This window comes from Rhea americana, unplaced genomic scaffold, assembly GCF_003343005.1.
Source record: "Rhea americana isolate MKP2758 unplaced genomic scaffold, rheAme1 scaffold_94, whole genome shotgun sequence".
Classification (NCBI taxonomy): domain Eukaryota; kingdom Metazoa; phylum Chordata; class Aves; order Rheiformes; family Rheidae; genus Rhea; species Rhea americana.
Genome location: NW_028187133.1, coordinates 184,983 through 201,939, shown reverse-complemented (window position 1 = coordinate 201,939; position 16,957 = coordinate 184,983). Strand labels below are relative to the sequence as shown.

General features: G+C 39.0%; 1 protein-coding gene across 1 annotated transcript in view; it reads right to left on the bottom strand.

Annotated features, from left to right (window-relative positions):
• EYS (EGF-like photoreceptor maintenance factor) overlaps positions 1–16,957 on the bottom strand; it is a gene marked incomplete at its 5' end in the record, with an annotated part of 393,942 nt that overhangs the window by 206,823 nt on the left and 170,162 nt on the right. The window contains one exon of the mRNA XM_085324865.1: positions 12,729–12,958. Coding sequence (XP_085180991.1) covers positions 12,729–12,958 — 230 coding nt within the window. The remainder of the gene's footprint in view (positions 1–12,728; positions 12,959–16,957) is intronic.

Below are 16,957 nucleotides of genomic sequence, written 5' to 3'. Positions count from 1 at the left end.
TTCCATACTAACTATATATTTTTCCAAAAATTGCCGTCATGCAGTAGYTAGTCCATAACTTCGGCTAAGTTCTTGGCATTGCATGGTTCTTCCAAGAGCACGCAGGCCAAAAATATTCCACAGTCTATTTTTCTTTACATTAGTATGTTTCTGTAWCATGAAAACAGTCCTATTTCCCCACATTTTTTGTCCTGCCATCTATCATTCAAAGACAATCTATGTGTTTCCAAGCTAACACAGACAACCCACATTTAGAGGATGTGTGCAATAACATCAATATCCATTTCCAGTTTTTGGTTAAACAAACTTCTGAAATACATTTCTGACTATGTAATCTATGACGTGTACCACAATCCAACTGAAGCAAAAAGCTTTATTGAACTTCAGTTATTTGGAAGTGAGAGTGCATCCAAATGCTGGTTGTCTCATACTATCCATCTACTGCATCTACTATGTTACTTGCAAATGCTGTCCTCATGTATAATGGGGTGATCTCTTTTTGTCAAAAGTCCAAGGGCGGAGGGAAGAATATGAAAGGTAAAAATACAGAAAAAATTTTGTCAGACATTYATGAAGGAAGAGTCCATTCTTTCTGGTTACATTTCTTCTGTAAGTCAGTTYAGTTCAGAAGAAAGAAACTGATCTACAGAAGAAATGTTGGGGAGGATAATTAAATAACRTCAATAACAATGCTTAACAAATTAAAATTCTATGAAAGAAAAACAGAACAACTTTTAAAGGAAATATTTCTCTGGACTTCAGCAGGACAGAATGAGCTTTGCAAAAAATCCTTTCTAAATAAAACTGAGTCTGGTACCTATACACTGAGGATTTGGGGGAATGAAACTGAATTTATTACTTGCAGTATTGATATTCTCCCCCCTTTCTCTCTCTCTCTCTCTCTCCTTTTTCTTTCTTTCTTTCTTTTGCTGTTGTAGTAGCAATATTGCTATAATATTAGTCATAGCATCTGTATTGCTAATCTTAAAAAATTATGAGGAATAACAGTTCCAACAGGTTGGGGTGAGGAGAGCATAAATTTTCTCTCTCACTCTTACCTTAAAAGGACTTTCTAATGGATGCTATAAAAATGTCCTTCCCTGCAGCAAGAGTCAGAGTAGCTTCACAGCACAGGATATGGCCAATATACAAGCTAGGAGAAAAGGAGCCAGAAAACATCAGTATTCTTTTGGGCAACATTATCTCTTCCAACTCCCAGCATCTTCCTGACAGTTTCTTACTTGGTTTCTTTTCATACAAGAGATTAAACAGTATCTTATTAAAATTTTCGTTCTGGTTAGTTGTCAGTTAAAGTTCACTGCTAACTTTGATTAATGAATGTTTAATGGAGAGTAAAGAATGGCTCTCTTGAATATATATAAATTAAGTGACAAATGTTCAAAGACACAAACTTTTGCAGTTAGAAGCTCCAAGACTAATTTCACTGACTTATTTAATATATAATTATAAAATAAAATATACTAGAAAAAATGTGAAACCCTATCTTCAAACATTGATTGAGATCATATTTGTCTGGCTCTAACTTCAAATGGATCCCTCAAGGGATGAAGTATCTGAGACCTCATTTCCCAACCACAGTTCAGCATATGATTTAAATGAATCTAAACTTTATACTAAATATGATCAAAGAGACCAAGATGGATGGGGAAATTTATCAATTTCTCTGAGAAAAGGGACATATTATTAAAACAAGTATGTTTATACAAGGTGACTGTTTTTTTCACTTGTTTGTTTAAAAAATGCTACAAACTTAATTACTGAGCTAAAAAGTTATTAAGAAATCTAAATCAAAGAGAAGAAGTCTCTTTGATTAGCATAACCTTCATAATTTTGCTTTTTATCTGTATCAGAAATACTTTTTTGTACAATTGTGGGTTCTGCTCACACTACCAGAACACACTGATTCTTTGTTTAAAAGATGCTGGTAATATACTCTTGGCAATACTTCTTACAGTACAAATTGCATAAATTATTTGTGTTCACTCTGGTTTCTCACATGTACATTATCAGCTGGAAAACATTTAAGTTTGAAGAGCAGTAAGAGGACATACACAAGGATTTAATCCTTTCAAATATGATGTTAAATGACTAAGCAGATCATAAGCCTGTAATAAAGGAATATTCATACAGGAAGTTCTGTAGCACTATTATTTTTGTCTGCATCTGTTAAAAATAATGAAAAACTTTTGAAAAGTTTCTGCTCATAAAACTTACAGTCTCACATAAGCAAATCAATTGTTTGTTTTACTGCCATGTTGAATAGCCCCTTAAACTAAGTTGTGTGCATGTCTGTGTATATAAATATATTGTGGATGTGCCTAGTACCATCAGTAATCATCCTCGTCATATGAGAGGAACCCAAGTGATGGTATGTCACACGTTGTTACTTTTCAAAGTGGTGAACAGAGTTTGAATGTGAGCATGATGTGAGATAATATATACTGTAGTGGAATGTGCTATAGATGTCCACTGCCTCTTTTGCTTCCTTTCCTCAATTCCCTTCCTATGGTCACAACAGTTAACAAAAGCACCTGAAACATGCATACTTAAAAATTCATTACAAAGAGAACTTCTTACAGTCAAAGACAGACAACTGCTTTCTTCTGTCTTCTGGGGAGCACCAGCGTAAAKGAGACCCCATGCACCCATTCCAGTACTGGATCTGGAGCGTGCTAAATTCCTTCTATCTTGTGTCAATAAGGAAGGGAATCATTTCACTTTGGTTGTACTTCTGCACGGAACTGCAATATGAAATCGATGAGAGTTTCTAATAGTAGTAAAAAAGTCTGTTTCCTTCATATATCTTTAACATACATGGAAGCTTCTTTTATAATGGAGATCTGTGTGCGATCRCAGGGCCATGATCTCATTGCAGTCACAGAGACATRATGGGATAGCCCACATGACTGGAATGCTGCCATGAATGGATATGTGCTTTTTAGGAAAGAAAGGCCACGAAGGCARGGTGGYGGAGTTGCTCTTTRTGTGAGAGCAACTGGAATGCAGCGAGCTCTGCCTAGGCGGGGAGGAGGAAGAGGCAGTTGAGAGCTTATGGGTAAAGATCAAAGGGCAGGCTAGCATGGGGGACACTGTTGTGGGTGTCTACTACAGGCCACCTGACCAGGAAGAGAAGGTTGATGAGGCCTTCTACAGACAGCTGGAAGTAGCCTCACAAACACAAGCCCTGATTCTCATGGGGAACTTCAACCACCCTGACATCTGCTGGAGGGACTACACAGCAAGGCACAAACAGTCCAGGAGGCTCCTGCAATGCACTGATGACAACTTCTTGTCACAAATGGTGGAGGAGCCTACGAGGAAGGGTGTCCTGCTGCACCTTGTCCTTACCAACAGAAAGGGACTGGTTAGAGATGTGAAGGTTGGGGGCAGACTTGGCTGCAGCGACCATAAGATGGTGGAGTTCAGGATCTGGAAGGAAAGAAGTAAGACAGTAAGCARGATTGCAACCTGGACTTCAGGAGAGCAGACTTTGAGCTCTTCACAGACCTAATTGGAGGAATCTCCTGGGTTAAGGCCCTAGAAGGAAGGGGGGTCCAGGAGAGCTGGCTAGTATTCAAATATCGCTTCCTCCAAGCTCAACAGCRATGCGTCCCTATGAGTGAGAAGTGCAGCAAGAGGGGCAGGAGACCTGCATGGGTGAGCAAGGAGCTCTTGGCCAAATTCAGACAGAAGAAGAAAGTACACAGAATGTGGAAGAGGGGACAGGCTACTGGGGAGAATTAAAGGAATGCAGCCAGAGTATGTAGAGATGCTGCGAGGAAGGCTAAGGCCCAGCTGGAATTGGGTCTGGCAAGGGATGTTAAGGACAACGGGAAGGGCTTCTTCAGGTACCTGAGGAGGACTAGGGAAAATGTGGTCCCGCTACTGAATGGGGCAGGGGCCCTGGAGACAAGGGATACAGAGAAGGCAGAGTTACTGAATGCCTTCTTTGCTTCAGTCTTCACTGCTAAAGGCAGCCCTCAGGAATCCTGCAGCCTGGACGTGAGGGAGAAAGTCCAGAGAAGGGAAGTCTTTCCTTTGGTTGAGAAGGAAAGGATTAGAGACCTTCTGGGCAAGCTAGACAACCACAAATCCATGGGCCAGATGGGATGYACCCACAGGGACTGAGGGAGCTGGCGGATGTTGTTGCCAGACCACTCTCCATCATCTTTGAAAGGTCCTGGAGAACTGGAGAGGTGCCTGAGGACCGGAAGAAAGCCAATGTCACTCCAGTCTTCATGAAGGGCAAGAAGGAGGACCCAGGCAACTACAGGCTGATCAGCCTCACCTCCRTCCCTGGAAAGGGGATGGAACAGCTCATTTTCGACGTCATCTCCAGGCATGTAGAGGAAAAGAAGGTGATCAGGAGTAGTCAGCATGGATTCACCAAGGGGAAATCCTGCTTAACCAATCTGATAGCCTTCTCTGATGGCATGACTGGCTGGGGAGATGAGGGGAGAGCAGTCGACATTGTGTACCTTGACTTCAGCAAGGCTTTTGACACTGTCTCCCATAACAGCCTCCTGGATAAGCTCAGGAAGTGTGKGTTAGACGAGCGGACAGTGAGGTGGATTGAGAACTGTTTGAAAGGCAGAGCTCAGAGGGTCGTCATCGGTGGCGTGGAGTCTAGTTGGAGGCCTGTGGCTAGTGGCATCCCCCAGGGCTCAGGTCTGGGTCCCATCCTGTTCAACTTCTTCATCAATGACCTGGATGAGGGGACAGAGAGCCTCCTCWGCAAGTTTGCTGATGATACGAAGCTGGGAGGAGTGGCTGACACACCGGAGGGCTGTGCTGCCATTCAGAGAGACCTGGAAAGGCTGGAGAGCTGAGCRGAGAGGAACCTTGTGAGGTTCAACAAGGGCAAGTGCAGAGTCCTGCACCTAGGGAAGAATAACCCTAGGTACCAGTATAAGCAGAGTGGCTGACCTTCTGGAGAGCAGCCCTGCAGAGAAGGACCTGGGAGTGCTGGTGGATGACAAATTGATCATAAGCCAGCAATGTGCCCTTGTGGCCAAGAAAGCCAATGGTCTCCTGGGGTGCATTAGCGAGAGTGTTGCCAGCAGGTCGAGGGAGGTGATCCTGCCCCTCTACTCAGCCCTGGGGAGGCCTCATCTCGAGTCCTGTGTCCAGTTCTGGGCTCCCCACTACAAGAGAGACATGGAGCTACTGCAGAGAGTCCAGTGTAGGTCTATGAAGACAGTCAGAGGGCTGGAGCATCTGCCCTGTGAGGAACGGCTGTGAGAGCTGGGCCTCTTCAGCCTGGGGAAGAGAAGAGTGAGGGGGGATCTTCTCAGTGTGTACAAGTACCTGAAGGGAGGGTGTCAAGGAGACAGGGACAAACTCTTTTCAGTTGTCCCATGTGACAGGACAAGAGGCAATGGGCAGAAATTGAAGCACAGGAAGTTCCTCCTGAGCGTGAGGGGGAATTTCTTCCCTGTGAGAGTGACGGAGCCCTGGCCCAGGTTGCCCAGAGAGGTTGTGGAGTCTCCTTCTCTGGAGATCTTCAAGGCCCGCCTGGATGCAACCCTGTCTACCATGCTGTAGGTGACCCTGCTAAGCAGGGAGGTTGGACTAGATGATCTCCAGAGGTCCCTTCCAACCTTACTGATTCTATGATTCTATAATGGGCAAACACCATGAGAGCTCCCCCAGGTCTGTTACAAAAGGCTCTAGCAGTAGACCTATTTCTAAGAAGAGTAGGTGGAAATATTTGAAAGACTCATAAAAACAGACAATTCTGCAACTATAAAATACATCTTGGAGCCAGGAACTCCAAGCATAATGTGCAGGACCACAAATACAGAAAATAATCCGTTAGTGCACTAGTTTGAAAAACCAATGCTGGACTAAGCTGATAGTTTGCCCCTAAGAACCAAGAGCTATTCTTTTCAGGAACCAGATTAATTTACTTTAAAAATGCTTTTACATAACACAAAAACAAGATGACATGTGCCAGCAAGACACAGTCTGAGCCTCAGTGAGAAAAAGTGATGATTAGTTTACATACAAGCAGTTACATAACAGATACACTGATCTCTGACTTCTCTTATCATCTCTACAATCATTCATGAATGGCAACCCTGTCTACCATGCTGTAGGTGACCCTGCTGAGCTGGGAGGTTGGACTAGATCTCTGGAGGTCCCTTCCAGTCTTACTGATTCTATGATTCTATGATTGGTTTCTAGAAGCCTTCACAAGACATATTTTGTATGATACATTTTGCTAAATTTTCTGAATGATATCAATATTTAAAAGTTAAATTTATGATCAGAAATTAAAATTATCAGATTAAATTAAAAAATTCTGAAGATAGAAAAACTTTATTTTATTGACACAACTCCCCAGAATAATACAACATATGAAGCTGAATTCAGAAAGGTCTTTTTTCAGAAAGTAAGATGGATACCGGAAGAGCAAAATACTTAAATATTGTCAGAATAGATGATTAATTTCAACTGCAGAATAGTGAAATATTTTCCTTCACTTTAAACACAGTATTTCCTTCATATCAGATACTGCAAAAAGGAAAATAGGTTAAATAATCTGATTTCCTCAGGAATAGTTGTATAAAACAAAGATCTGTGTTAAAGATATTCTGCAATTTGGCTGAGTTGTATGTATATTTTTTATAATAAACAGGTACCAACTGTCCTGCTATTTAGAAATAAAATGAAACACATATGTAGTCGTGATCCTGAGAAATGATAAACTGCTATCCTCAAACCTTGTKGCAAGACATCAATAGCTAGGCAAAGAAGAAGACAGCCAAAAGGCCAAAAACATTAGAGGCTAATACAGCCTACTGTTAAGCTTTGTTTCATGTATTCCTGTGTGAACGTCTGAGAATTAATCTAGTGATGAGAATTCTCTGATCCCTCAATCATGTAATTAAACTTGTCTGCCCCAGGTTATCAGAAAGAGTCCATCAGTGTTTAGTTATACCTGTATCTTTAACATAACGTCAGTGGAAGCAGGATCTGCATACCTAAGAGTAGATTTTGACCCATTATATTTAAACAGAAAAGGTACAATATAGACATGTAAAATTTTAGTTTATAATTCAAGTACTGCTGTTCAACTGCACCTTGAATTCTGATAAGAATCTCCTACTACAAGTCCAAATCAAGGAAGTGACAAAAACTTTGTTTTCCTCTGCTATTTCACTGTGCCTTCATGTGTTAGTGAAGTGTTAAAAAATTACACTTTACAACATTTGTCTAGTCCTGTATCAAAATGCAAGATTATATCCATGAGTAAAACTGCAGTGAAGAATTTAGATAATTCCTTTTTGCATTACTCAGAAAAATAGTACTTCTGTTGAATTTTATTGTATCAAATAAACTGTATGGGAATGGTTAGCCATTTCCTACACACAACCTTAAAAATAGTAATGTGGCAAGTAGCCAATAAATAGCAGAATAAATAGTCAATAACAAAGTTATTTAACTCCTAGGTAAATCCTAGTTTATTCTTAACTGTTATGGTTTCTTCTTAATTTTTGAAGTCATCCTCTAAAAAAACATTGAAACTGGAAGGAAAAACTCATGCATTTGATCTTGCTACTTTTGCTAAATCTAGACCAAAAGCAAGAGAGTTCATTTGAAATCTTTATATACACGAATAAACACATTTTTTTAGAAATGCAATAGGTACTTCATGCATTTAGACATTGGCTCTGTTTATGACATCAAATTATTACTAAAGTTTATACATATACCAAAACAACATATCTTATTCTGCTCACAAGGTTAGGAAACGTTTGATAGAGGACAAAATGGGAGAAAGAAGACTTGCATTCTGGAAAAAAAAAAGGGGGGGGGATAAGAAATAACAATATGCTGGGTTTTTTTCCTTGGTACCTCAAAATGAGAAGTGCGGAGGTTGAAGCAAACATGGGTGATGGCCCTTCCCCACTCACCCACACCTCTGCATATGATTCCTACTTCTTCATCCTTCTTTTTCATGTTGTAAATATGGCTGCAGATTTGTTTAAAAACATATATACACATTATAAACATTAATAAGGAGATCAATAGATTTATGACCTGCTAGAGACATGAGTTTATATGCTTCCAAATATGATTGAAATCGGTACCTCACAGAATCTAAATCAACTACATTTATTTCCCAAAAGAAATAAACAAAGACAAAATATGGTCCATGCTGAATGATGTTAGTCAACAATGCATACAAGAAACAGGACTAATTTCTAGAAAAAAACAATATAAATGAATCCCCTGATGTTCAGAGCAATATTATTAAGTGTTGCTCAAGAAATCAAGAATTCAATTAGTGTATCTCAGGGAACAAATGCAGCTAAATCTCCAGGCAGGACTGTTACAAGATAAATGTCTGTAACAGCCTCCCATTTTATTGCTGGTTTTGCGGCTTTGGGGAAGGAGCTGACCTTTAAGTAATGTACAGAATATACATAGGCAACATATCAAATTAAACAGATGATTTCCTGTTTTTAACATATGGCATTTTTATAAACTGTTCAATAAAAGACTATTAAACTTTTATAGAATATTAAAAATTTTAGAGACTTTAAAAATGTTAATCCTATAATTAATAGTCACTGACATACTTTCTTTGCATGTGCAAGACAGTGATATTCTAAACCTATTGCTGTGAACTTTTACAGTAATAGACAACCATCTGCCTTCATGCTAAACCAGAAACATCAGACTCTTTTTCCACTCGTGTAGGGAGGGATACCACAATAAAGCTGATAAGACAGCTTAGTCTTATMAAGAATTGTAATGAAGTCTTAAAAACGAATTGTTTCGTGGAAGAAAGAATGAATACATTTCACATTAAATTCAAAGCTTATTTACCCCAAAGGGCAAATAAAAAAGTGTAGCTCAGAATACACTGTTTAGTCATGACTTTCTGAATTGTCCTTTGCTGTACTTTCTATCTATACAGGCTCTTCCTTTCTGTTGGATGATCTAGCACTCAGTTCTGAGCAATAAACATTAGGGTTTATGCTGGCAGCAAATTTTCTACACTTTATTTAAAGGCAAGCCTGTAGAAGCTACTCATTTCCAGACAACTTTGTTAGGTAATAATAAAAAACTGAAAATACTGAAAGCAGTGTTTCAAAGGGAATTGAGGCCTCAGGTCGTTGCACATATATAGACTAGATCATCCATTTGCATACTTCAGCATAAATCCAGTGATGATATCTCCAATTTGACTTATTTGTAGAGACATTGATTGATATCCCTAATTTGCTGTTTCCTTAGAAAAACAGAGATGGATTTCCAGCTTTCAAAATTGCCATTTAAGCACATTTCAGATTGCCGAGTCATCCAATTGTTTGGAGTAAATACACATGGGCACTATGTACTATTACTTATGCACATTCCTACTAAGAACATCTGGTAAACCTATTTGGTTGCCCCTAACATAAGCATAATGACACTTCTGACTTGAACATTTTTCTCCAGGGGTATAACAAGCTGTGAAGTTTGTTAGTTAAGGAGCAATATAATAGCAAAGTGCAATATTGTGTATAATATAACGCTATCAAGTTGAACCACATGGCATTCACTTGCTTTCATTCCAGAAGATACTCTTATATACTATCAGGAATATATAGTTGTTACAAGGAAACCAAATAATTTATCTTAAATTACATACAAAAAGCAAAKCAAAACAAAACAAAAAACAAATACACGCATTCTAATGAAGACAAGACACCTACAAATATTCTTGTATATAAGATGCCATATATGCCATGTTGACTGTTAATATGCCAGTTGAGTATACAATATATTTTGTTGTTTCTAKCAAGAAAAATGAAATGTAGTAGTGGTAGTTGTTAGGCAGATCACTAGGATGAATAATAAGTATGTATTACTGAAATCTACGGGAATACATTCTAGCGTGATAAGAACAACAAGTTCATGAGAAGATTGCTCTGAGGAGAGTCAATTTCCTTGACTTGAATAAAATTTCTGGATTCTATCATTTACTTTCTCTCTTGCAGGGTCTRTGGTAAACAATTATAAAATGATTCCATTCTTCATAAAATGCTTCCCATACTTCTTGAAGAACTGGACTGTGATTGTCAGAGCGTTACAGTTCAGCTGGACAGTTTCTGGTCTCATTACACTAAATTATCAATCTTGTGGAAACATTAGGATTACATAATATTACATTATGTTTCAATTACTCTTCAGTCACTACATAGAGCATAAATCAAATCTGAACCTGATTTACAGAAAAATATAATGAGATTGCACATATTCTAGGTTGTGGTTGCCCGAAAGAGCTGCCAATAAACTTGTTGCACACAGCAGCCCTGACTGAGCAGAAGTTCTGAGCATTAAGCTGTAAGCTATTCAGTGTATTGAAGGTGGAGTTGCTTAATGTAAAAGCAGAACCCTGTAAAGAAAAGAACTCCTTAATTCATCTTCTCCATACCAAAGGGAAAAAAAGATAAATGTTCTTCTTCCATAACTATTAATATAGAGTCTATGCAGAAGATGGATCACAGTTAAATCTCATCATCAAGTATGTCTGCAAGTTTCAGCAATGCAAATGGTATCTCTTCTAAATTTAGAAAAAAAGAAAAGATATATCTCATGAAAACTAAACACCTTAACCATTCAAAGAATGATAAGGTTATACAAGTAGAGTTATATTCTCAAAAGAGCTACCTGATTAGGTTTTTCTAAAGCTTATAGTCCAATTTAGCTGAATGRGACAGCTACCAGTGCATATAAATAGGATGGTTCAGTCCTAATCACCAGAGATGCAGTTACAACTGTCACTAACTGTAACAGTCCTCTGCTTTTACTTTGTTCACTAAGTAGTCATAATTCAGTCATGTTTTCGCATTTGATTTTTTAATCAGAGTCACAGAAAGAGAAAGAGGGGGACCACTTCATTTATCTGGTAAGATAAGTGTGCAAAATTCCCCTGAAAATGTAGTCGGAAGAGATTCAATTCATCCCATTATATGAACTCAACAGGGCTGTACTGATTAAATTTCAAAGGTCARAATGGTTTAGGATGTATTTTTGAATGAACAACTTAAAAATAGCTGTTTCTGTCAATGGTATGGAAGCTACTTGTACCAGGTCTGTGGCACAATGAGGTGAGTGCTCAGCCCAAATAATGTGATGCAGACACAGATCATGTGAGTCTTCATTAAAAATACCAAAGAGCTGATAAGTTCTGGAGGCAGATAGATCACTAGTTAGGTAAGACTAAAACAGAATAAAGCAGCAGCCAGACCCATACTAGTGGAATCCAGAAAATCTATCAGCCAACCTTGAGTGGCTGTCSCACGTGTACTCTGATATGGCCCTATTACTGTCTATCAAACTCCTCTCCAAATTTAACATTGCTTACTCCCAGAAGAAGAAAACACMCCTGTTCCCATCCAAAATAGAGCAGATGATGTTGGTACAGAGGATGCCAGATGAATATTTTTGGAAGACAGAGGGGAATTCTAGCATTTCARATGTATGTGAACAAGCAAAACACTTCAAAATGATTCTGAACTGCCAATGAATCTGTTATCTTTGGAGGAAACACACTTCTTTTTTTGGTCTATTGTCTTATGGTGCAGTTTGCACAGTTGCAGTGTATTGAAAGTAAGTGCAAAGAGTATKCCTAGATACTAAATGTATAAAAGATATTCCCAGAATTCAATTTTAACACTGATAATTTGAAAATATATGCATATGATTTAATTTATCGCAAACTTGGGAAGGGTTGAGAGGTAAAATATTCTCTGATATCTACAGTAACACACACTGTAAGCATTTTTTAGAGTTTAACAGTCATTGTTTTTGCATATAATGAATGTAATGACCTGCTTTCAGTCAGTAATACAAGGTGATATTAGCTCAGATACACTGATGATCTGGCAAGGGCATTTTTTGCTCTGTCTGTATTTCATACTTTGGGAAATTCAAGATAGAAGACTATTACAGTTATATAATGATAATCTGGACAATTTTTTTCTTCTCCTGTACACCATTAATGCCCTTTAAGACTAATGAGAATTATCCATTGTCATTTATAAGCCACTGTAACTTAAAAGTTTTTGAAATCAGCTATAAAATCTATTCTGAAAAATAACTTTCTGAAAGGCAGTAATGCAAAGTGAGTAGGATTACAAAGCAGCAAAGCTATCAATTGTTGATCAGTTTGTCTGATAGCCTTGACTCTTCTTACAAGGGAACTAAAATTATTCAAAGGTTTCATTTTTATTTAAATTTCARTTTAATTATGTTCATTTGACTAATCTGTGCATTCTACATTTTAAGCAGCAGTAATACAATAAAAATATAAATGAACTGCAGAGTAAAAATAACTTTTCAGTAAAAGATCAGCCGCACCGGCAAAAAAGCCTATCTGTAGAAAAGAAAAACATATCTTATGGGGAAATATTTTCCTTAATTTTGTAATTTTTTCTCTTACAGGAATAGCACRTTGCATAACATACATTAATATTCCATAATATTTTTCATAAACTCAAGCCTGCAACTCTCACTAATATGCCTGATTCTGGCATTACCCATCTTATGCTCCAAATAATTATTATCCTAAATGCCTCAATGAAACTGTTGGGTTCCCAAGAATAATTGAGATGAGAAGCATGATTATTACTTTTTCCCTTTTTCCTACTTCAGAGAAGCAGAAAACTTACACTTCACAGAGGATAAAAGGAACGAAGCACAGCTACCTTTCTCGCAGAACCGACCAGTGAAGTGCAATGGGCAGTCACACTGAAATGAGGTGGCCCCCGTAGACAGGTAGGTAGGGTGACAAGTCCCTCCGTGACGGCACAAACCGTCCTGGCATACAGACAGTAACTCAGGAGGAATCAGAGAGGGCACAACAGGCTCAGGCAATTCAGAGGCATCTGCAGCAACCATAGGGAAAGCTGTTGACATAGGTGCAGGTACAGGAATCCTGAAAGGATCAAAATAAAAAAAATCACAATGCTTGATTTTGCCACTAAATTTCAACTTATTTATTTATTTATTTATTTATTTATTTTTGAAATTCATATTATATTTAAGGAAATATGAGTATATTAGTAATTTGCAAATGAAGTCCCCATCTTGAAATCTACCAAAAAGATAATGAAAATATGCAGTTGTTCATTCCCTCTCCACAGATGTCTCCTAAGGGAGAAATGAAAGTATTTTYCCTTGTGAAGGAAAAATAATAACCTCTATGCATATAATACAATTTGTACATGGTCTTATAATTCTTTTTTGGTGGATGTCAGCAATAGAGAGGTAAGTGAACATAGACTTATATTAAAGTATTTTGTTGCTTGAAGTTACCAAATCTTGTAAGGTCATTGTAGAAGGCATGACTTTAACCTTCCCAGTGTGGAACTTACTTACAAATAATATTGAGGTATAACACAAATACCTCCTACTTGGGGGACATAGGAAAATGGAGTAAGTAGTGCCAGGACAGTAGAAATGAAATTGGCAGCATGCAGAGGAAAGTATGTTGTGAGGCAGGTAAGAAGGAAAAGAAGCTGGACAGAGGAAGGATGGAGATAATTCAAGAGAAAGTAAATATATGAAGGGACCCAGAGGAAAGGGGCAGTAATTGAGAAAGCAGCAGAGCTCTGGAAAAGAAAAAGGGAGGCTCAGGGCCTTAGGAGGGAGCTGAGAAAAGATATGCAGAGTAACAGTGATAAGGGAAGAATCGGGGGGGATACAGACTCCTGGACACAGATTGTGGCAAGAAGGGAAAGCAGTGAGATGCAGAAGAGAAAAAGAAGTGATGGGGAAGCAAGATCAATTTGTAATGAGTCTTCAGATTCCGTAAATACTGACATTGAAAGTAAGAACTGTTATGCTCTGTGATAAAAAAAAACTCATCTCCATAAGCACAAAGAGCACAGAGCAATGGAAAGTGGGAGAACCTGTATAAACCCTGTCCTGGCTACCCCCAGGCCCATTACAGGGGAGCACTCAGCAGGTCCAGGGCTTGTCTCCACAAGCACAGAGGAGTGCAGAGACACAATGGCAGGTGGGAATCCAAATTACATCCTCATAGAAGGGACCCTTTGTTCAKCTCCTCACAGGACTGTCCCAGAAGAACACCAGCCCCTTGGACCAGGTGTGAAACCCAGCAAGGTGAGTGAATGAGGGTGGCTCTCCTGAGCACCTTTTGGATGAAGGAGGTCACTGCCTTAGAGTATGGGASAAATCGTGGGATGCAGGGAAAGAGCATCTGAGGAACCAAAAGCAGAGAAAGGGAGGGAYCTAGGTGACATGSAGGGGGGGAAACAAACAGGAAAATAGAAGGATATGAGGATAAAAGGTGAGTAAACAGGTGGCAGGTCTGCACACTTGTCTGGCCATGGCCTGCAACTGATCAGTGCAGTGTGTCCTGTCTTCTTAAATTACTTTCTGCTTTCCTGGGTAAAAGACCCTCTGTGTGCTTGTGTGTGGTTGAAGGTCTGAGCACCAGCAACTGGAGGCGGATGGTGTAAGGGGCCTGTTTGTCTGTGGTGCCACAGCTGGAGCAAATGAGGGGAGGACTCTTAGTGAATATCCAGCCGGTGGGTAGATGAAGAGACCTGGGATCCAGGTATGAGCACAGGCAAGACCACAGGGGCAGTTGATTACCGGATAGGCCAGGAGAGTCGTGGCTGACTGCCAGAGAGACCATACTGACTGAAACCCAGCTGCACAAGTGTGTCAGGTGCATGYGAGTGTGAGACCCCTGGAAGAGCAAGGATCAAGAACCAGCTGCTGCGTGGAGTGTGTGTCCAAGGCCAGCTGCTGGCTGGAGCTACTACAGCACGTATGCATGTGTCTATGTGTGCGTATGCGCATACCTGCATGTGTGTACGTGAGTGAGTGGGTCTGTACCAGCAACTGGAGTGGGGCTCTGGGCCTCGGGGGCTCATGTCCAGGCGGCAGCAGATGGGAAAAGCAGGGAACAAGGGGCAGTTCTGGGTGGACTGACTGTCTAAGCCCAGCTGCTGCAGTGATCCACATTGTGCATGTGTAGCTATATGTCCCACTAACAGACCTTCCTCCTGATCAGCCAGAGAGGGGAACAGGATGAGGCCACCAGTGCTGTTTGTGTTTGTGTCAGTGCTGAGTGTGTCTTTCCGTATTAATCTGTGCGGATACCATATATATGTGTATATATATATACATATATATACATGCATGTATTTAAACATTGTACATGTGTGTTGTTGTAGATGCCTTCTGAGAGTACATTCTCAGCCTTGCTACTGGTTGGACCTGGGGCATGGAGCTGTGACAGCCTTGTCCCATCGGGTGACTGAATTCAACCTCCTTTCCTAACAAGAGACCCCTGTTTTCTTCCTCCAGGAGACAGAAATCATACSCTGTTGTATCTGTGTAGTGGAAATTAAAAAAAAAATTCTGGTTGTGCTTTGTGCTGTTCCTGAGAACTCAGTTAAGCAAAAAATCTTAATTATGAGAAAGCCAAACAAGGATACTTATTGCCTAAACGCTTTGCTATTAAAAAAAAGGGGGGGAGCAAAACTGAAATTAAATCCAATTACTAAATAGTAATGAACCCTTCTTCCTTCTTTAGTATGTATACATGCAGATAAATACAACTGTACACAATTACAGTTCTTTTTCAACTTCTTTTTACCTACAAAAATATATATTCTATWTAATATTGTATATATCAATCAAGTTTATATCAAGTATAAACCAAAATCTGTATAAAGTGTAAAGAATATACATTATTTAAACTAAAAATGACTTTGTGAATCTTTTATCCAGAAATAAAGGACTGAACCAATCCTTTCTCCCAGATATAGTTCCCTTTGAAATGTCCATATATGTTTAAGGACTACATCACTGTCTATCTCTATTTTCTACCATCATTTTTATGAAGATCCAGAAGGGTGTAAATCTACAGCTAAATTTAATCAATTACATTTGGTATACAAATCATTCATTAGAACAAAAGCTGTTTCTTATTAAAAATCTTTTCCAGTGTCCCAATCCAACAATTCATCAGTGATGCCTGAACGGTGTTAAAGGTTCTAAATCCTCAAAAAATAAGTATCTTCCTTTACTTTGTTTATATGAAGAGAATCACARCAAAGAAATTTCTGCATTTTTAACCATTCTTCCCTCCTAAGGGAAATAACAAGCATGAATCTAATATCGCGAACCATCGCATTCAGAGCAGCATGAAGATTGTGCCGGTATGTGTTACCTTCTACCAGGCTAGCACAGCCAATTAAAAATGCTTAGTCACCTGCTGCTGAGATTACAACCTCTATCTAATTAAACAAAAACACAACAAAACACACTTCCTTTTCTTCCAAAACAGAAACCAAATGTTTTAGAAATTGTTAACTGTTAGCAAACAGTAAGACTATATAGAAAATCAGACAATTACAAGAGAAATTTATTCGGAGCTACTGTTGGGAATTTGATTTGATTTTTTTTTCCTGCAGAAGCTAAAAAAAAAAAAACACTTAGGAAAGAATTGGAGCATAAACTAACCTCTCACTTCTAGCTRTTACGAACAACAGATAATCCTGTAGCTGACCATTGCAAAATTTACTCCTCTGAATTTGGTCTTAGCTTCTGTCAGGGATGGAATATTGAATTAAAGGGATAATCTGCCTGCATGCTGCAAGTCCTGCACTCTTAGGTCTGCTGGAACCAATGATTTCCAGTTGTGGAAGTTTTACTTCCCCTCCTGACTTGAAGCTACTATTTTTCTCTAAAATAGAATCACAGGAGCATGTTACAACTGGAATTTTATAAGCACAAGTAATGCAGCCTAGCTTTGTTTATTTTTATTTTTTTGGTTGACATTCTTGTCTAAGAAGTAAAGAAAAGCTTCTTGGCAGGTTGCTTCCTCCCTGGTTCATTTGCTCRTTTTTCTTGTGGTGTCAGCCTTTTCAGTGTTGTTCTGGGTGTTTTGCTTCTA